Raw genomic sequence first — 21,752 nt, forward strand, 5'->3', positions numbered from 1 at the left:
TTTCTTTGTTTTTTGTTTTTTAAACTTTTATTAAGTTTTTTTGGTGTGGATATTTGTCACTTATTCTAATTTAGTAACAGTAGGGAGGAATATAATACTGTGTAAAAATTTCCTTATATCAAATTTCCTTCTGTCTTTGGGTATGTGCTCAGAATGTATTGTACTATGCAAACCTTTGTACACTATTTGAAATACAAAAAGGAAGGGTGGGTTTTGTGTTCAATTTGTTCACTATCTTAAGAATGACTAGATTTACTTATCTCTGTTGAAAAACATGTAAGAAATGCTGCTTATCAGTTCTGTGTTTAACAAGTTTGAGAAAATAAATGATAGAAATTCTAATATATAATTAAAAGGACTTTAGGATGATGATAGTGTCCTTTTTATTAGTATTTTGACTAATGGATCTGGTACCTAACTTTAGAGGATTTAAATAATGAAATGTTATTAGTTAATGTCATTAAGCAATGCTAATCAGTTTTGCATTTCTTAAAAGGCTTCACCATAAATTATTCCCAGAATAAATGTTTAGTTCTGGGAATAATTTATGGTGAAGCCTTTTGATTTATGGTAAGAAATACTTAGCCCTGGGAATAAAAAGTAAATACATACATTTGCTTTTTCCTGATACATGTGTACGCGCGTGTGTGTGTGTATAAAATCAGGAAATAAGAGGTGAAACCATTAAAGTATTTTTACTATTTGACAGTAAAGATTGTAATTTTTAATTTTTTATAATTTTATAAAATTTTATATTACTTGACAGTAAGGATTGTAATTATTTTTTATCTTATACTGAACTATATTTTTATTAATTTTTGTATGACTTTTTATATTTTGTCATCTGCTATAATAAATAAAGGTTGATACTCAATAGTATACTATAATCAGCGGCATAATATGGATAGGGTTAACTTGAAAGACTCAATTAGATGTCATTGTGATGTTTATCTATATTGTGTTGACCAAAATTAAAAGTAAACGTTCCGTAGTCAGTGCCCATACAACTTTATGCCTATTTGGAATTTGTGTAAATTGTTTATTTTTTTGAAGTGATTTTTTTTTATTATCAAAAGAATGCATATTTATTAAAGCAGAGTAGTAGAAAATCTTTTATAATATTGTCACCCATATTTTTGTGTGTCATAATTAAAAAAATTATGGATTTAAAGATTTTTAAGCTTGATTTTTAGATGTCCTTTTTGTTTAAATACTGATTGTTTTTAAAAAGGTTATTAACAACTAGTAAACTCATTAAAAAATACCAGCACTCTCAAAGAGAACCCAGTTAAGCAAAACTTTTTTTTTTAAGGTAAGGATTAGGTACTTAGAGTTTGTTGTACTTCATTATAAATAATGTACTTTACTTTCTTTTACCTGTTTTCAATCAAGATTTCCTAAATGCTTTTAATTCATTGTCTTGTTTGTTGCAAGTTATTTACTGCCTGTTTTGAAACTTTGACCATTTTACTTTAAATTTAGAAATTTCTCCTCTCTACAGTTTTGTTACTCACTTCTGTCATAATCCTTTCAAGCTGCTATGACAAAATACTTTAGACTGGGTAATTTACGAACAGCAGAAATTTATTGCTCAGTCTGGGAAGTCCAGGATCTAGTCACCGGCAAATTTGGTGTCTAGTGAGGAGAGTTCAAAGATGCTGCCTTCTTGGTGCATGGAAAGCTGGGCTTGGTGGCTCACACCTATAATCCCAGCACTTTGGGAGGCTGAAATGGGTGGATTGCCTGAGTCTAGGATTTTGAGACCAGCGAGGGCAACATGGAGAAACCCTGTCTCTACAAAAATACAACAGATTAACTGGGTCTGGTAGTGTGCACTTGTAGTCCCAGCTACTCAGGAGGTGAAGGTTGCAGTGAGCCAAGATTGTGTCACTGCGTACAGCCAGGGTGACAGAGCCAGACCTTTTCTCAAAAAGGAAAAGAAAAAAAAAACCCAAAACAAAATTCCAAAAAGCCCAAAGATGATGCCACCTTTGCTGCATGGAAAGGTGGTAAACAAGCTCCCTTGGGCCCCTTTTATAAGGTCACTAATCCTTTCATGAAGGTGGAGCCTTCATGACCTAATAACCTCCAAAAGGCCCCACTTTGTAATATTACTGCAGATGAGATTTCATTGCAAGAGATTTAGGGGGACACAGACATTCAGACCGTTAACAACTTCCATTTCCTTTCGTCTCCCTTTGCCTTCTTGCTACTACCTCCTCCTTTTGGGGTATGTATGTGTATAAATTCTGTTTTATTCAACTAGAATTCATGGGATGTGGGGATGACATGAAGATCTGTATGTAGCATGTTCCTCTAATCATCCAGGGTTTTAGACCTTGGCAACATTGTTGATATTTTGGGCCAATTATTGCTTCTTGTGCAGGGACTGTAGTGTGCGTTGGAGGATGCTTCACTGCATCCCTAGCTCTACTCGCTAGATGCCAGGAGCATTCTTCAGCCATAACAACCAAAAATGTATCAAGACATTGCCAGGTGTCCCCCGTGGGGCAAAATCATCCCTGGTTGAGTACCATTACTCCTAGTATAAAAATCATTTCAGAATTTATTGAATACTGTTTTAGAATCTATATAGATCATGTGTTTTTATTTTGTCTACTTACATGATAAATTAGGCTTTCCCAAGATTAAACCTATCCCGTGATAGACTCTGCTTCCTTGTGGTGACTAATTATCCAGTTATTCATTTGAATTCCCTCTATTAACTGATATGGTTTGGCTCTGTGGCCCCACCTAAATCTCATCTCAAATTGTAATCCCCATGTGTCAGGAGGAAGGTCTGGTAGGAGGTACTTGAATCCTGGGAGGGGACTCTTCCTTGCTGTTCTAGTGATAGCAAATTCTCAAGATCTGGTTGTTGGAAAATGTGTGGCACTTCCCCCTTCCCTTGCTTACTCTCCCACCACCATGTGAAGAAGGTCCTTGTTTGCCCATGCTTGCTTCATCCTTGCTTGCTTTCTGCCATGATTGTAAGTTTCCCGAGGCCTCCCAGTCATGCTTTCTGTTAAGCCTACAGAACTGTGAGTAAATTAAGCCTCTTTTCTTCATAAATTACCATCTCAGGTAGTTCTTTAAAGCAGTGTGAAAACAGACTAATACATGAGCATTTTATTTAGAACCATATCTATTTGAAAGACTACATTTCTGAGTGTATTTTTTTGATTTCAGTATCATTCAAATTACTTCATATAATAGTTATATAGTGAAGCTCTGTAGGCCTGTTTTGTGTTAACCTTTAAAATAAATAGTTCAAGACCAGCCTGGCCAACATGATGAAACCTTGTCTCTACTAAAAATACAAAAATTAGCCAGGTGTGATGGCGGATGCCTGTAATCCCAGCTACTCTGGAGACTGAGGCAGGAGAATCACTTGAACCTGGGAGGCAGAGGTTGCAGTGAGCCAAGATCATACCACTGCACTCCAGCCTGGATGACAGAGCGAGACTTTGTTTCAAATATAAACAGTCTATTTTTAGAAACTTTTAGAGGCCATTTTTAGATGATTATCCAGTTTTATTCCTGGATTATTGATCTGTTGACTTAAAAAAAAATCTCTTGAGTAATTCATTTTTTTAAGAAATTTTATTCAGATATTTAGGTTTGCAGCTTTATAGCACGTCCAGAAACCAATAATTTCATAGTTGTCACGTGTCTCTGGGCCTCTTATACTGGCCCAAGTTTGTTGCATCTGTTTTTAGAATGTTGAACTGAAAAACCTCTGTGTATTTTGTAATTTCTTGTAGCTCCAGTTTATTTTTATTTTATTATTATTTTTTGAGGCAGGATCTTGCTCTGTCACCCAGGCTGGAGTGCAGTGGTATGATCATGGCTCACTTCAGTCTCTACCTCTTGGGCTCAAGAGGTCCTCTGTCTCAGCATCCCAAGTAATTGGGACCACAACCATGCCCACATAATTATTTTTATTTATTTATTTGTTTTAGCACAGACAAAATATTGCTATGTTGTCCAGGCTGGTCTGGAACTCCTGAGCTCAAGCAGTCCTCCTGCCTTGGCCTCCCAAAGTCCTAGGATTATAGGTGTGAGCCAATGTGTGTGCCCAGCCTCCAATTTATTTCTGATTGCTCATCTTGATAGGCTTCTTTGAGGTAGTCAGTCTTTGTGATACGTTGGAAGTAAGTTGCTGCATGAGCTAACCATGCAAGTGCTACTGCTGTTGGAAATAGCTTAGTAGAACTGATCAATTAAGTAAAAATTGTAGTATCTGGTATTAGAAAGGATAGATACTTGGATTATTGGTAAAAATACTCCCAAATAGGATTAATCTTTGACAGTCTGGTTTATTGACTTCAGGAAGACATGATTCATTTAGCTCTAATAAATGAGAAGTTAGTATTTTTCAAGTTAGTTTGATAATCTGAAAAAAGTTAAGAATAGAATACTGTCTCAACATGTATTTAAAAGTTTTTACAACAAACTAATTTTAAAGAGTAGGTTAATTTTACTGGAGAGAAAATGTACTAAAAAGTAGGACTTTTGAGTAGAAATATTGTTAAAGTAAGGTGAATAAAATAAATGAGTCATTTCAGTTTAATTTTCCTGCAAGATGGCAAAAATTAGAATTAAAAACAATTTTGAGAGGAGTTCATTGTACTGAATTGACATTTGACTTCTAGAATATTTTTTGCCATCTCTCATAACTTACTTTTATAATATTTTGAAATATTGTCTTTTGAAGAATATTACAACGGGTGCTGTAGAACTTAACAATTCTCTTATCTAAATGTAGACTTAATGAGTAAGTAGATTGCTAAGAGCACATAGCACTATTAAATTGAATAAATAAGTACTTAAAGAACAGTGCATTTATAAATCAGAATTTCTAGTTCTTTATGATTCTTTCTGTGGAATTTGTGATTTCCAAGTTAGTAAAGTGATGTAGGGAGATTGGGAGTTTGGTCTTGGGAAATGAATTAATTATAAGGGAATTCTATCAGAGTAAGAGGAGGAAGGAGGATGGGCTTTATGACTTTTTAAAATGGTGCCTTCCAGTTTACAATAGCAAAGACCTGGAACCAACCCAAATGCCCATCAATAATAGACTGGACAGGGAAAATGTGGCACATATACACCATGGAATATTATGCAGCCATCAAAAATGATGAGTTTGTGTCCTTTGTAGGGACATGGATGAACCTGGAAACTATCATTCTCAGCAAACTGACACAAGAACAGAAAATCAAACACCACATGTTCTAACTCATAGGTGGGTGTTGAACAATGAGAACACATGGACACAGGGAGGGGAGCATCACACACTGGGGTCTGTTGGGGGGAAATAGGGGAGGGACAATTGGGGGTGGGTGGTTGGGGAGAGATAGCATGGGGAGAAATGCCAGATATAGGTGAAGGGGAGGAAGGCAGCAAATCACACTGCCATGTGTGTACCTATGCAGCAATCTTACATGTTCTTCACATGTACCCCAAAACCTAAAATGCAATTAAAAAAAGAGAAAAAAAAAAATTATAATACCAAAAAAAAAAAAAAAGGTGTCTTCTGGGTTGAAACGTACCCTGGATTGCTCTGACTACCTCTAAAAGTAGGTGAAAGGTTTCGGTTAATACTTCGGGACAGTATACTCCTAGGTACCCACCCTCCTGTATCACCTTGCAGTGAAACTCGAATTAGAAAAGAGTGACATAGTGAGGAACACTGTTGCATAATTGGGGTTTTGCACATTAACATTATTTAGATATAGCACACTGTGGGATGCCAACACTACTTACTAATACCTTCCTGATTATAAAAGTGCTCGTTTTAGGAAGTCTGAAACAAAGCAGGAGGAAAAAGACATGTAACCCTTTACAGAGTAGTTATTTTGATGTATTGGTTCAAATCTTTAAAAATGTATTTTGCAGATTTGGCTAATACTTTGCATGTAGTTTGATCTCTTGCTTTATTTACTTGAAGTTTTATTGTGCATATTTTCCTGTATCATATTTTTTGCAGTTAAGTCCTTTTTCTTTGTATGGTTTTACCATATTTTATTTACTCAGTCACCTGTTGTTTGATGTATAGGTTGTTTAAGATTTTAATATGTCAGTATTTTTATGGCTAAATTTTGTTTTTAAAGGTAAAATCTACATTTTTAATAGAAGAATATAGAAATAATGACAGTGAGGACAATGAGGAAGAAAACTCAACCAGAGATACGTCCCTATTCTTGTGTGTATCTTTCAGACTATAAACCAATTATAAGTAAATACATTAGGGAAATCATAGATTTGAAATATTTTTTCTCTTCATGGTATTATTGTGAGAATTGTCATTTTGTCCTCCCCACCCCCCTTTTTTTTTTGAGATGGAGTCTCATTCTGTCACTGAGGCTGGAGTGCAATAGCATAATCCTGGCTCCCTGCAACTTCCACCTCCCCGGGTCAAGCGATTCTCCTGTCTCAGCCTCTAGAGTAGCTGGGATTATAGGCACCTGCCACCACGCCTGGCTAATTTTTGTATTTTTGGTAGAGGCAGAATTTCATCTTGTTGGCCAGGCTGGTCTCAAACTCCTGACTTCCAAGTGATCTGCTTGCCTTGGACTCCCAAAGTGCTAGGATTATAGGTATGAGCCACCACACCCAGCCTATATAGTCTTATTCTGACTGTAACAGTAATGATTTTTAAAAATTGAATGTTTGGACAATTTAGAAAGTTAAAATAAAAATCTCAGCTATGTTACCACTCAGAAATAATGATTAACATTTGGTTTATAAGTTTCTACATTTAATTTTTTTTTAGCACCCTTGCCAGCCTTTTTTTCCTTTTAGGAAAAATAAGATTACATGATACATGCCACTTTATAACATACTTTTTACTTGTCATGAACATCTTTCTGTGACTAAATTGTATGTTAGGGAAATAACATTTGTTTAACTATATCCCTGTTGATGTTTTAAGTATTCAAATTTTTTCGCTCTTAAACAGTATTACAAATTGATAGTTTGTATCTCTACACAATTCTTTTTTTTTTTTTGTCAAATTAACATACAGGAAAATTGACATTTTTTGGGTTTACAGTGTATGAATTTTAAAATGTGTATGTATAGATTCTTGTGACCAGGACAAAAATTGGGACTTTTCCATTCTCTCTCTCTTTCTTTTTTTTTTGAGATGGAGTCTTTCTCTGTTTCCCTGCCTGGAGTACAGTGGTACAATCTTGGCTCACTGCAGCCTTCCCGTTGTGGGTTCGAGTTGATTCTTTTGCTTCAGCTTCCTGAGTGACTAGGACTACAGGCATGTGCCACCATGTTCGGCTAATTTTTTTGTATTTTTAGTAGAGACAGGGTTTCACCATGTGGGCCAGGCTAGTTTCGAACTTCTGACCTCAAGTGATCCACCTGCCTCGGCCTCCCAAAGTGCTGGGATTACAGGTGTGAGCCACCAGGCTCAGCAAGGACTCTTCCATTATCTTAAAAAACTTACTCATGTCATCCCTTTGTAGTCACATCCTTCCCCCATCTGTAACTAGTGGCAACCAGTTATTTGTTCTCCAACTTTATAATAGTTTGCTCTTTTGAGAATGTTATATAAAGGACTTTATACAGTTTGTAACCTTCTGAAATTTGCCTCTTTCACTTAACATAAAGCTGTTGAGATTCATCTAAGTAATTGTGTGTTCTAAGACACACGACAATATTGTTATTGCTTAGTAGTATTTCATTGTATGAATATACCAGTTCTTTATCAGTTGAAGGACATTTAGGTCTTTCTAGTTTTGGCAGTTAATTGCTGCCATAAACATTTAAGTATAGGTTTTTATGTGAACTAAGTATAGCTGGGTGGGAGATTGCTGGGTCATATGGGAAATGTATGTTTAACTTTATAAAAAACTGCCTAATGGGTTTTCTGAGTGTCTATATCAGTTTGTATTGTCACCAGCAGTAAATTGGAATTCCAATTGCTTTATAGCCTTGTATCTTTTAGCTATTTTAATAGATGTGTAGTGGCATCTTGCTTTGTAGAATTGGTATGTTTTAAAATACTTGGTTGTATTTGCTGGTGAAATTATCTGGCCCTGGAGATTTATCTTTTTGGAGGATTTAGAAGTACAGACTCAATATGTAGTTGTTCAGGTTATCTCAAAGTAACAAAGTAACAAACCTTTGAGGTATTCTTTTTTAGACAGGGTCTTGCTCTGTTGCCTAGACTGGAGTGTAAATGTGTGATGGTAGCTCACTGCAACCTCGAACTCCTGGGTTCAAGTGATCCTTCCCTGTCAGGCTCCTAAGTAGCTAGGACTATAGGTGCTGCCCCATGCATGGCTATTTTTATTTTTTGTAGAGACAGTATCTTGCTATGTTACCCAGGCTGGTCTTGAACTCCTGGCCTCAGATTATCCTAACTGGGATTACAGGTGTGAGCTACTGTGCCTGGCCTCTATGTGTATATTCTTGTTTATGGTTTTTCCTTATTATTTTAATGAATGTAAGGTCTGTAGAGATATTTCCTCTTTTATTCCTGATACTGATAATTTGGGCCTTCTGGTTTTATTCCGCCCTCCCCCCCCCCCCCCCCCCCCCGGTCATTCTTTCTAGAGATTTATTGATGTTTTCAAATAACAGTTTTTGGTTGCATTTATTTTTTTCCCCCATTTTTTGTTTTCTCTGAGCATTTTATGAGATTCCATTTATGTCCTCTTTTAACATTTCAATTATACTTAATTTTTATTTTTAGTGCTTGCGGTATATATTTATAACTAATGTTAAATTCAGCTTTTTTTTTTTTTTTTGAGACAGTCTCGTACTGTCGCCCAGGCGGGAGTGCAGTGGCGCCTGCAACCTCTGCCTCCCAGGTTCAAGTGATTCTCCTTGCCTTAGCCTCCAAAGTAGCTGGGATCACAGATGCCTGCCACCGTGCCCGGCTAATTTTTTTGTAGTTTTAGTAGAGACGGGGTTTCACTGTGTTGGTCAGGCTGCTCTTGAACTCCTGACCTCATGATCCACCCACCTCAGACTCCCAGAGTGCTGGGATTACAGGTGTGAGCCACCTGCGCCCGGCCAAATTCAGCTCTAAGTAACACTGCAACACTTCATGTGTAGAGTTGGTACCATAGAGTATTCCTTATTGTCCCTTAAAACATTCATTAATTTCACCTATTCATATACTATAATCATGCAATACATGGTTACTATTATGACTTTTAAGCAGTTATCTTTTAGATTAATTAAGAATAAAAAATATTTTGTTTTATCTTCATTTATTCAATGCTCCTTCTCCATATTGATTTGCATTTCTGACCTATATTATCTTATTTTCTCTGAAGAACTTCCTTTAACATTTCTTTCATTGTGGGTCTGTTGGCAATGAATTCTTGTTTTTGTTTGAAAAAGTCTTTATTTCTCTTTCCCTTTGCAGAATAATTTTACTAGATACAGATTTCTAGGTTTTTTTTTTTCAATGTTTTAAATATTTCATTCCATCCTTTCTTGCCTTCATGTTTTCTAATGAGAAGCCTGCTGTTATTTTTATCCGTGTTCCTCAATAGGTAGGGTGTTAGTTTGTGATGGCTTCTTTCAAGGTTTTCTTTGTCTTTTGTGCTCTTAGTTTTCCAGATGTGTGGTTTGGTGTACCTTAGTTTTGAAAATTCTCAGCCATTATTATTTCATATATTTCCTCTGCTCTGTTTCTCCTCCTCCTTCTGGAATTCCAATTATGTGTGTTTATACCTTTTGAAATTTTTCACAGTTCTTGGATGTTCTGTCCTGCGGTTCTTTGTTTGTTTGTTTTGTTGTTTATAATTCTTTTTCTCTTTGCATTTCAGTTTGGGAGATTTCTTTTGACCCCTCTTCAAGCGTACAGATTCTTTCCTTGGCTATGTATAGTACACTGATGAATGCATCAGTGGTATTGATTATTTGTTATAGTGTTTTTGAGTCCCAATTTTCCTTCTGTTTCTTTTCTAGAGTTTCTATGTGCTTACCATATTCATTTTTTCTTGCATGTTGTTAGGTTTTTATAATATTACCCTTAACATATTAATATAGTTATTTTACATTTGCTATCTGATAATTTAAAAAAAAGTCTTATATCTGAGTCTGGTTCAAATGCTTGCTTTCTCTTTAGACTTGCTTTTTCTTGCCTTTTTAGCATGACTTGAAATTTTTCAAAGGCTGGAAATGATATATTAGGTAATAGTAGTTAAATCTTTAGTGTGAGGCTTTATATTTATCTGCCTAGGAGTTGGACTGTGTTTAATGTTTGCTCTAGCTGTAGGTGCCAGAGGGTTCACATTCCTGTCGTGTATTTGTTTTTGTCTTCCTTGCTTTCTTTGGGTTTCCCTAAGAACTCTTTCTCAGATAGAATCTGCATCTTGCAGCTCTTTCAGCTGTAAATACTGGAGCCTCATTGAAGTGGTGGTAGCATGTGGGAGAGGGGAAGTATGCTATAATCTTAATAATTAAATCTGTTTTTTTGTGGGTTGACGTCTTGGAGCTGTGGAGTGGACTAGAATTAGGCAAATTCCCCTTCCTAGGTGATATAAAGCCTCTGGCAGTCTTTCCCCTGGAGTGTAGGCCTTTGTTACAGAGAATACTCAGGTTGTATTTCACAGTGGTTACTTTTCTTTTCCTCCTTGCCAGAACTATAAGGGGATCCTTCTTGGCTCTTCACTGTGATAATCTGGCAGTACCATAAAACCCATAAAGTGTGGGGACTCTCCTATAGGACAGCAGTCCCTTGGGAGTTTCCCACTTTCATGCTGTTCCACAGTCAGCCTCCAACAGTCATCAAAATTACAATTTAAGTGTTTGTACTGGATTGAATCTTTGTCCCCAAAAAAGGTATGTCTCAGTCTTAACCCTTCGTGTGTGTAAATGTTACATTATGTAGAAATAGTTTGCTGGGCATGGTGGCTCACACCTGTAGTCTTAGTACTTTGGGGGGCCACAGTAGGAGGATCACTTGAGACAAGTCTGGGCAATATAATGAGACCATGTCTCTATAAAAAATTTCAAAACATTAGCCAGGCGTGGTGGTGCACCCCTGTAGTCCCAGCTACTCAGATTGAGGTGGGAGGATCACTTGAACCTGGGAGGGGTGGGTGGCAGTGAACTGAAATTACTCCATGCACTTCAGCTTGGGTGGCAGAGTAAGACCTTGCCTTGAAAGAGGCGGGGATGAGGGGGTAGGGGGTAGGGGCGGGGGGGGGGGGGGGGGGGGCTGTGGGGAGAGGGAGGGAGGGAGAAGGGGAAGGTCTTTTCAAATGCAATTAAGGATTTTAAGATGAGGAAATCCTTAATAATTGAAGATTGGCGTACCAGGAAAAGAGTAAGGAGAGGGGGAGATTTGAGATGGACACATAACAGCGGACATGTCATGTCAAGAAGAGGCAGAGATTTGAATTATGTAAACAAAGGAATGCTAAAGATTGCTGGCAGCCACCAGAAACCAGATGGGGAATTGAGTGATTCTTCAGTCTTCAGAAAGAACCAACCCTGCTGATACCTTGATTTTTCCCTCTGCCCTCCGTAAAGAAGAGAATAAATTTCTCTTCTTTCAACATACGCACTTTGTGGTGGTTTGTTATAACTGCTCTAGGAGACTAATACCATTCCTGCTAATTTATGGCTCCAGCAGTTTCTAATCTAGGTAATAAATAGATCTTGGTGGTGACTGACTGGCTTTACCTGCCTTTCTGTATCTTTAGGTGGTGGTTTGCTCTGTATCCTCAATTTTCTAATGGGTCCAAGGAAATTAATTGATATTCAGTTGGTTTAGCCTTTTTCTTGCTGTAAGGGTGGGAATGATGACTTTAAAGCTTTTTACATGTTGGAGCTGAAACTGCCAGTTGAGTATTTTAAAAGTTTGTTTATTCTTCCTCTCACAATGTTTGGCATTTTAATGCTTTTTCTGTTATTTTAGTGGTTACTACATGCATTCTCAACTTATAAAAATCTAATGTTAATAACTTTACTCTCTTATACCATATAAGGATCTTGGAACAGCTTTAACTCCTCAACATTGTTACTGGTTCTGTTATTTTAATCTTTCTATATTTTTAATTTCCTATATGATGTTACTGTTTTTATTTTTAATTCAGTGTTTGTATACCTATATACTTACTACTTTTGTTTTTGCTTTCCTTTCTGTATTGCTGATACATCATATTGAATCTTTTTTATTTCCTTTGCTCTACTCTGAGACCATCCATCAGAGTTTTCTTTTAGTGTAGCGAAGTCCCGCTTCTGCTTTGTCAGAACTGTCTTTATTTTTTCTTCATTTTATTAAAAATGTTTTCTTGGGTATAGAGAGTTTTAAGATTTGTAGTTATTTTCTTTTTTATATTTAAGATACTAGTCTGCTGCCTTCTGGCTTCCATTGTTGCTGCTAAGTCACACATTAGTCTAAATGTTGCTTCTTTGATGACCTTTTTGTTTTTGAGTTTTTTTCCCTTTGTCTTTTACTTTTTGCAGTTTACTATTACAAACTTAATTATGAATAAGTTTAAAAGAGCAGGGAATTCAATCCTATTTACCCTATGGTATTTTCTCTAAGGGAAATTAAATACATTTTCTTTGACTCAGTGAACTTCTTAATTATCACACATATATGCAGTTATGTGGTTTTATAAAAATTTTTTGCTATAATATTGAACAAGCCAACTTGTTCAATATTTAATATTTAATATTTACTGCTTCAAAATCTTACCAAAGTAATTCCTGCACATGATATGAAAATATAAAAAATATTAAATGACTTAGAGTGATAAACACAATTTCCTTGCCTTATTATTCTCTGCTCCTATTCTCATTTTCCATAGGGAAACCATTGTCTAAATCTATCTGCTTTAATTTTTTGGTTTTCATATTTTTCAATATGAAATTTATTTGATTTTGGTTTATTTTTAACTTGAAAAGAGTTAGCTTCCTTATTTATAATCTCACATGTTTTCTCTATATTCAGACATATTAAGGGTTTGTACTTTTATTTTTTTTTCTAGCAACTAATAAGAGTATTTGTGGACTTAGTACTTTGTATGATAACGATATTTGTTCCTTTACCAACCTCCCTCTCTCAGTTCTTTTTAAGAATTACTATCCTTTATAATATCAAGACTGTTAACATTTATATTGTTCTACAACTGTAATTTAGTTCCTTTGTTTTGCTATACAATAATTGGATTATCAAAGTTAAAATAGTCACTTTCACATTATTATGACCATGTAGTATTATTTTTAATGTGAAACCAAGTAGTATATATGATGATTACAGTTTTCCTTTTTTTTGTTTTCCTTCCTCTTCACCTTCCCTTTTCCTTTTCCATTCTGTCCTTTATGTCTTGCTCTGTTGCCCAGAGGAATGCAGTGGTAAGATCTCTGCTCATTTCAACCTCCGCCTTCTGGGCTCAAGCCATTCTCTGACTCAAGCCATCCTCTCACTTCAGCTTTCCAGGTAGCTTGAACTATAGGCGCGTATCACTGCTTCCGACTACTTCTTTTTTTTCCTGGTATTTTTTTGTAGAAATGGAGGTTGCCATGTTGCCCAGGCTGGTCTTGAACTCCTGGGCTCAAGAGGCCACCGACCTCAACCTCCCAAAGTATTGGGATTACAGGTGTGAGCTGCAACTGCACCCAGCCAGTTATATTTTCAGCATTATACAGTTCTTTGCCTTTCTAAAAGTTTCTAATCATCTTTAGTTTTTTTGTCCTTAACTGACTTTCTTGTCTCTGAGTTCCAGATTTGTAAGGATAGTATACAGTTTCATAGTTTGTACCCCATGCTGTTTTGCCCTCAGATACCTCCTAGAACTTTTTCTCTCCATTTAGTCTATACTGTTTGTTCCTTAGATTTGTTGCACAGTTAATTTAGCACTTATTTTATTCTGAGGTTGACGCCACTGTTTTTTGGATTTCATATCTTCCTCTGTTTTGATTCATATTTTAATTTTGCTGTATAACATGTAATTTCATATGTGGGAGTTAATTTTCTTTATTGTTGCATGTGTGAAAATGTATCCTATGCCTGTGTGCTGATTCGGCAGAGTATGCAATTAATTTTCCTTTAATACTTCAGTGATTTTTAATTTTTCTTCTTCTAGAATCCAGTATTGCCAATGAGAAGTTTTCCAAAATGATTCTCAATCTTTTGTACATGAAATTTTTAGTTCCTGTAGGCTTTCTAGGATCTATTTATTGTTATTGTGAAATTTTACCCAATATGAACACTTTTAACATTTTATTATTTCATTACATTCACACAGACCTGTTTCTATTAGAAGATTGTTTTAGGATTATTTTCTTATATTATTTCATGGTTAATTCCCTATTTTTCCCCCCTCCTTGAAATTCTGTTAATTGGATATTGGATTGATTGTATCTTTTTCTTATTTTCATATTTTTCTTTGTGCTTTTGTTTTAACTGTTATGTAACATTTTCTTGGATTTGTCTCCACCTCATCAAAAAAACAGCAAAATATTTTGGAAGACATAAACTTTAAACATTTTAATATTCTCACTTCTTATTTTATGGCATTCTTTTAGTTTAGAAACTTTACATCTCTTGAGGATACACATTTGTGCATATATTTTAACTTTTTTATCTTGAAATAATCACTAAGTTGTAGAAATGTTATATGTATGGTACAAATAATTTTTTCCTGATACCTTTTATCCAAGTATTTTAGAGTGTATTTTCTATAAACCAGGACCATATCGCAATACAACCATAACATTTAAGAAATTAATATTGATTTATAATCTGTATGGACTCATGGCTTATTTTATTCAGTGGGGTATATTCTTTTAATTTCATTATTTTGATGCTCAAAATGTTCTGATTTGGCCAGTAAGAGCCCTTTTGATATCACTTCTCTGGACCAGTTTGTTACTACTACATTTCTTTGACAACTTCCTTATTTTCTGGCACGACAAAATGTTCCAGTCTAATCTTATACTTTTCCTGTCTAGCCCTGGAATTGGCCATTTTCCTAAAGTTTCCTGTTTCCTTTTAGTAGTAGGTGGTATTTATGAAGTCTTGGCATTTGGTTTGCTCATTGCCATTGGAATATTGCTGGTTTCAGGCCCATTCATTGTACAGAGCTTGGGTGTGTGTGTGTGTGTGTGTGTGTGTGTGTGTGTGTGTGTGATGAGTATATGTGTATCTACCTATACGTATATTTATATCTATTTATTTCTCCATGACTATGTATTGAAAACTGTTGACTTCATGCTGATACTGCTCATTACAATTCAATATTGAAATGGATTGAAAGTAGCTTTTCTCATATATGTTTGCAACTCCTTTTTCTGACACAGAGAAACTTGACTCCCATTACCCCTCATATATTTACAATTTGATTAGTCTCCCTGAATGTAAACATTCTCTCATCTCTTTTGTTACTCCCCCCCCCCCGCCGCCTCGTAACTTTAGTTTTTCAGTTATCCTTTGCTCATTTTGAGAGTAAATAATGAATAAAAAGCGAATTTGGAACTCTGTTTATATGGGTAAGAGTTAAGAGGTGGTTTTTTCTTTGAGGTGGAGTCTCACTCTGTCACCTAGGCTGGAGTGGAGTACAGTGGCGTGATCTGGGCTCACTGCAAACTCCGCCTCCTGGCTTCAAGTGATTCTTCTGCCTCAGCCTCCTGAGTAGTTGGGACTGGTGTACGCCACCATGCCTGGCTAATTTTTTGTATTTTTACAAAAATACAAAAGAGACAGGGTTTCACCATATTGGCCATGCTGGTCTTGATCTCCTGACCTCATGATCTGCCTGCCTCAACCTCTCCAAGTGCTGGAATTATAGGCATGAGCCACCATGCCTGACAGGAGTTAAGAGTTTTTTTTTTTCAATTATCAGGTCAAGAACTGCCCATTGCTTTGGAGTTCTCTGCATTTCTCAGTATTCATTGCTCTGAGAAACCAGCATTCATCCATAATAGCTGTACTAATTTCCCCAACCTATTTTTTTTCTTGTAGATTAATCCTTCAGTTTTTTGCCTTGGAAGGAAAATGCCATGCTACTTAGCATATTACTGATTGAATTATTGTGGTTGATTTAGAGATTGAGTAATTTCCCTATTTCAGCCCTGCATGCATTTCATGTTGAGTCTACATTTTCTGAATTTCTGGTGTTTTTGAGGTCTATAGAGCAGTTTGGTATCTCATTGATAGCTCCCTTAAGTTCTCTAGGCTTCCTCTTCTTGGCTTTATCAGCTGTGCATCCACATTTGTTTAAATTTCTTGCTGGGTCCCTTACGTTGGGATGTTTTCAGCTGCAAATAGAAATCCTGTCTAAAATTTATTTAAAAGTTAAAAAACTACTTCATGTAACAAATCTGAAGGAATTATAGTTATAGGTTGGTTAATCTAGCAGTTTGATGAATCCTGCAAAGATCCAGGTTATTTTTATCTTTTTTCTTTTCCATGTTAATTGGTTGTCTACTATTTTTCTCAAGTGGTTATAGCAATTATGGGTATCAAATTCTCATTAAAGAACACTCAGAGTCCGCAGGAGGCCATTTCTTCCTTGTGTTTTGTTTTTAAGTTCAAATAAAACTTTCCCAGAAGACAGTTAGGATTCATTCACCTCAGGCTGAGCATGGTGGCTCACACCTGTAATCCTAGCACTTTGGGAGGTCCAGGTGGGAGGATCACTTGAGCCCAGGAGTTTGAGAGCAGGCTGAGCAATATAGCTGCAATATAAAAAATTATATTTTATATAGCTGAGCAATATAAAAACATTTTTATTAAAAAATAAAAAGTAAAAAGAATTCATTCATCCCATGCTTACTTGAAAACCATTCGCTGTGTATGTTTAATTTTATGTGATTAAGATTGCTATAAATAGGCTATCTCTAGACCTTTGCTTCTTTGACAATTAGATATCCTGGCACCTACTCGACCAGAGTTGGCATTTAAACACAAGATTTTTCAGATGACCTGATTATACTTAGTATCTGAGAAGTACAGATTTAGACTAGTGAAGATGTAACTCCCTGGGGCCGAGAGAATCTTCGCCTGTAAAATACAGGGTTTCAAAATACTGAACAAAATTAAGGTTCTATTAGAAAGGAAGGAGGGGAATGGGCAATGTGCGAATGGCTCTCGGTTTAACAAACAACAGTGTCTGGCCACACTCACTTTTGTTTTTTTTTTTTTTTGGTGGTGGTTGTGATTGTTAGTCTGGTTGGGGTGTGTCTGTGTGTGTGTGTGTGTGTGTGTGTGTGTGTGTTTTAATCAGTCTTGTAGGAGGAAGAAAAGATGAATGGAGATATGGCTAGTCTGCTGTCTGGAGCAGGAAAGCTGTTACTGCTTTTTAAAAATTGAACCTTGTAAAATATTAATATGCATATGTGATCCTGTAATCTAAGATCCTCTTATTAAAAGAGGTAAAATAAATACATATTGATTTTCATTTTAGAGTTTGTTTTCTGTTTTTTTTACATAAAGTAGTAACACAAACTTAGTAGTTTAGAACTATATATATTTATTATCTAATAGTTTCTATGGTTTAAGAATCTGGGCATGGCCAGCTGGGTCCTCTGCAAGGATGCAGTGAAGATGTTGGCCAGGGTTGGGTTCACATTTGGGGCTCTACTGGGGAAGGATCTGCTTCCAAGCTCATGTGTTTGTTCTTATTATTCATTTACTTTTGGGTTGTTGAAGTTGGGCCTCAGTTTTTTCATGTCAGTCAGAGACCCTTAAGTTGCTTGTGGCCCTCTCCATAGGATAGCTTACAGCATAGCAGCTTGTGTCTTCAAAGCCAGCAAGGGAAAAAGTCTCCTATTAAGGTGGACATTACAGTCTTATGTAATAATGTGCAATTCATTGTCTTTGTCGTCATCTTTTTTTTTTGAGTCGTTTGCCCAGGCTGGAGTACAGTGGTTCAGTCTTCGCTCACTGATGCCTCAACCTTCTCGGTCAAAAAATGTCCCCACCTTAGCCTCCCAAGTGGCTGGGACTACAGGTGCATACTACCATGTCTGGCTAGAGTTTTTGTATTTTTCTAGAGATGGTTTTGTCATGTTGACCAGGCTGGTCTCGAACTTCTCAATTTAAGCGATCAGTCTGCCTTGGTCTCCCAAAGTGCTAGGATTACAGGCGTGAGACATTATGCCCTGCTGTCACATTTTTTTGGTTAGAAGTCAATCACAGGTCACATTAGCACTTAAAGAGAGAATTATATAAGGACATGTATGCTAGGAAGTGGGGATCATGGAGACCACCTCAGAGTCTGTCTGCTACATAGGGTATGCATGTGATTGTAAGAGTGTCTGATGGCATGAATTATGCATTATTTTTCTTTTGAGGCTCCCACTTAATAGTTGTGTTGTATGCTATACCAAAGTATTCAAGAAATTTGCCGAGGTAGCCAAATATTTAAAGTGATTGAAATAAGCTGTGCTGATGTCTTTGTAGTATTAAATATTATTGCTAAACAAATCTCTTAAAGTTTATTAATATAGTTTATAGTATTTTATGAATTAGATTTTAGCCATTTCGTTTTTCTTCCTTTATTAGTTGACTATATTGTGGAGTATGACTATGATGCTGTACATGATGATGAATTAACTATTCGAGTTGGAGAAATCATCAGGAATGTGAAAAAGCTACAGGAGGAAGGATGGCTAGAAGGAGAACTAAATGGGAGAAGAGGGATGTTCCCTGATAATTTTGTTAAGGTAAGTATTTTCAGTTAAATTTCTGGCTGTTGCTTCATAGAATTTAATCTTTAAATGTTAAGAAACAGATATACTTTTAAAATTAAAATGTTTTAGATAAATGTTTTCTCCATAGCATTCAAGAAAATAGAGTTCAGGTACCTCTATAATGGATATCATTGTTGTTCTGTGTCCTGCTGGATAGTAATGCTTTATGTATATATTTGTGTATATGTGCTTGTATATGTTTGTGCGTATCTTCCTGATTACCGATTGTTTTAAAATAAATAATAGTTTTCATTTGGGTGGCACTTAGTAATTTATGAAACAGGCTTGCTGTATATATTCTCATTTGAGCTTACAGTATTCTTGTGAAATAGTTACACGTATAATAGCTGCATTTTAAGTATCTTGACATTTTGATTAAGAGAATAAGTGATTTTGTCCACTGGTGGATAGCTAAGAAGACCAACTTTGAACTGAAGCCTGGGACAGTAGCCTCACTGGTCTTTTCATTGTATTTTGTTGCTTTTCTAATAACAAAATGTATTCGATCATACTTTTTGTGTTCAGCATTGCAGCAGTTATCTGCCAAACTCTCTTCTTCAGCTACTACCAAACATTCCTTTTTTAGTAAATATTCTAGTGACATATGCCAGAAAACAGTCTTTAGGATTCTTTTATCAGTTTAAAACTTATAAAATTCTCAGCAGTTTAGATAAGTAAAGAAAAAGTAAAAGATATTTGTGTATTTACATATCACTTACAATTGTCTTGTTTTCTATGTATTAGTTTTCTTACATTGAGCCTCATTTTCTGGCCTCATTAGATTATGAGTTCTTCTAGGAAGGGTAGAGTGTGTGTCTCATTTGGTTTTCCAGCTCTTGGACAGTAGTTGTTTAGCAGAATACCCCCTGCACAGCATGGATATATAGGTATTATTTATTTTCTGAATAAACTTGTGTTTATTTTAGTTGTAGTTTCACCTCCAAGTATGAATACATACAGTTCACAATCTCTCAGTGTCTAGGAACAGCTGTGTATACCAAAATCTGCAGGTGCTCAGATCTGTTACATAAAATGACATAGTATTTGCATATAACCTATGCACATTGTCCCATATACTTTAAATGGTCTCTAGGTTACTTATAATACCTAATCCAGTAAATAGTTGTTATGCAGTATCTCAGTTGACCAGTCCACAGTTGAGGAGCTTGCGGATATGGAGGGCTGACTGTATTTTATTCTGCTATAGGGGTACCTTGGAGATATTGCGGGTTCCATTCCAAACCGCCACAGTAGAGCAAATGTCACAATAGACTAGATATCTCAATAAAGTGAGTCACGTGAATGTTTTGATTTCTCAGTGATGTAAAAATTATGTTTATACTTTATTGTATTAAGAATGCAATAGCATTATATAAAAAAAGCAATGTGGATACATTAATTTAAAAATATTGCTAAAAATTGCTTACAATCATCTGAGCCTTCAGTGAGTCACCATCTTTTTGCTGGTGGAGGTTCTTGCCTCAGTGTTCATGACCGTCGAGTTAGTGGTTGCTGAAGGCTGGAGTGGCTGTAGCAGTTTCTTAAGATAAGTCAACAATGAAGTTTGCCACATCAGTTTGCTCATTTAATGAAATATTTCCCTGTAGCATGTGACACTGTTTGATAGCATTTTAATTGCAGTAGATCTTCTTTCAAGTTGTAGTCAGTTCTTTGAAACCCTCCTTCTGGTTTGTCAAGGAAGTTTATGTAATATTTTGAATTTTTTGTTGTTGTTTCAACAATATTCATAGCATCTTCACCAGGAGTAGATTCCATCTCAAGAAGCCACTTTCTTTGCTCATCAGTAAGAAACAACTCCTCATCTCTTCAAATTTTATCACAATGTTGCAGTAATTCAGCCACATCTTCATGTTCCACTTCTAATTCTAGTTCTCTATTTTTACCACATCTATAGTTACTTCCTCCACTTAGGCTTGAACCCTTCAAAGTCATCCTTTAGGGTTGTTATCAGTTTCTTCCAAACTCCCATTAATGTTGATATTTTGACCTCCTCTCATGAATCATAGATGTTCTTGATGGCATCTAGAATGGTGACTCTAGAAATCATTCCAGAAGGGTTTCAATTTACTTTGCCCAGATTGAGCAGAAGACTCACTATTTGTGGCAGCAATAGCCTTCTTAAGTAGGAATACTTAAAAGTTGAAATACTCCTTGATCAGTGGGCTGCAAAATAATATTATGTTAGCAGGCATGAAAACAGCATTCACCTCCTTGTGTATATTTCCAACAGAGCTCTTGGGTGATTAGATGCATCATCAATTTTGAAAAGAATCTTTCTTTCTGCAGTAGGTCTCAACAGTGGGCTTAAAGTACTCAGTAAACTATGCTATAAATGGATGTGCTGTCATCTAGGCTTTGTTTTTCCATTTATAGAGCATAGGAAGAATAGATTTAGCATAATTCTTAGGGATCCTAGGATTCTCAGAATGGTGAATAAGAATTGACTTCCACTTAAAGTACCAGCTGCATTAGCCCCTAGCAAGAGTCAGCCTGTCCTTTGAAGATTTGAAGCTAGGATTTGACTTCTTTCTAATTATGAAAGTCCTAGGTGGCACCTTTTTCCAATAGAAGGTTTCATCTCCATTGAAAATCTGTTTCATGTAGCCACTTTCATCGGTGATCTTAGTTAGATCTGGTTAACTTGCTGCAGCTTCTCTGTCAGCACTGCCTGTTTCATCTTACACTTTTATGTTGTAGAAATGGCTTCTTTCCTTGAACCTCATGAACCAGTCTCTGCTAGCTTCAAACTTTTCTTCTGTAACTTTCTGACCTCTCTGTATTCATAGAGTTGAAGAGTCTTAGGACCTTGTTCTAGATTAGGTTTTAGCTTAAGGAGAACTTGTCCCTGGTTTGATCTTCTGTCTAATGACTCAAACTTTCCCTTTTTTTTTTTTTTTTGAGTTGGAGTCTTGCTCTGTCACCCAGGGTGGAGTGCAGTGGCACGATCTTGGTTCACTGCAACCTCTGCCACCTGGGTTCAAGTGAGTCTCCTGCCCAGCCTCCTGAATAGCTGGGATTACAGGTGCCTGCCACCACGCCCGGCTAAATTT

The 21,752-nt window shown here is 36.1% G+C and overlaps 1 protein-coding gene across 15 annotated transcripts in view; it reads left to right on the plus strand.

The window, feature by feature from the left end:
- Window positions 1–21,752, plus strand: part of CD2AP (CD2 associated protein) — a 156,531-nt gene that overhangs the window by 13,464 nt on the left and 121,315 nt on the right. For all 15 annotated transcript variants that reach the window (XR_013534263.1, XR_013534260.1, XR_013534264.1 and 12 more), the window contains exon 2: window positions 18,494–18,654. Coding sequence is in view for 9 of the 15 variants with exons in the window: in XM_078369363.1 (XP_078225489.1) it covers window positions 18,494–18,654 (161 nt within the window). In the remaining 6 variants the exon portion in view is untranslated. The remainder of the gene's footprint in view (window positions 1–18,493; window positions 18,655–21,752) is intronic.

This window comes from Callithrix jacchus, chromosome 4 (assembly GCF_049354715.1).
Source record: "Callithrix jacchus isolate 240 chromosome 4, calJac240_pri, whole genome shotgun sequence".
Lineage (NCBI taxonomy): Eukaryota > Metazoa > Chordata > Mammalia > Primates > Cebidae > Callithrix > Callithrix jacchus.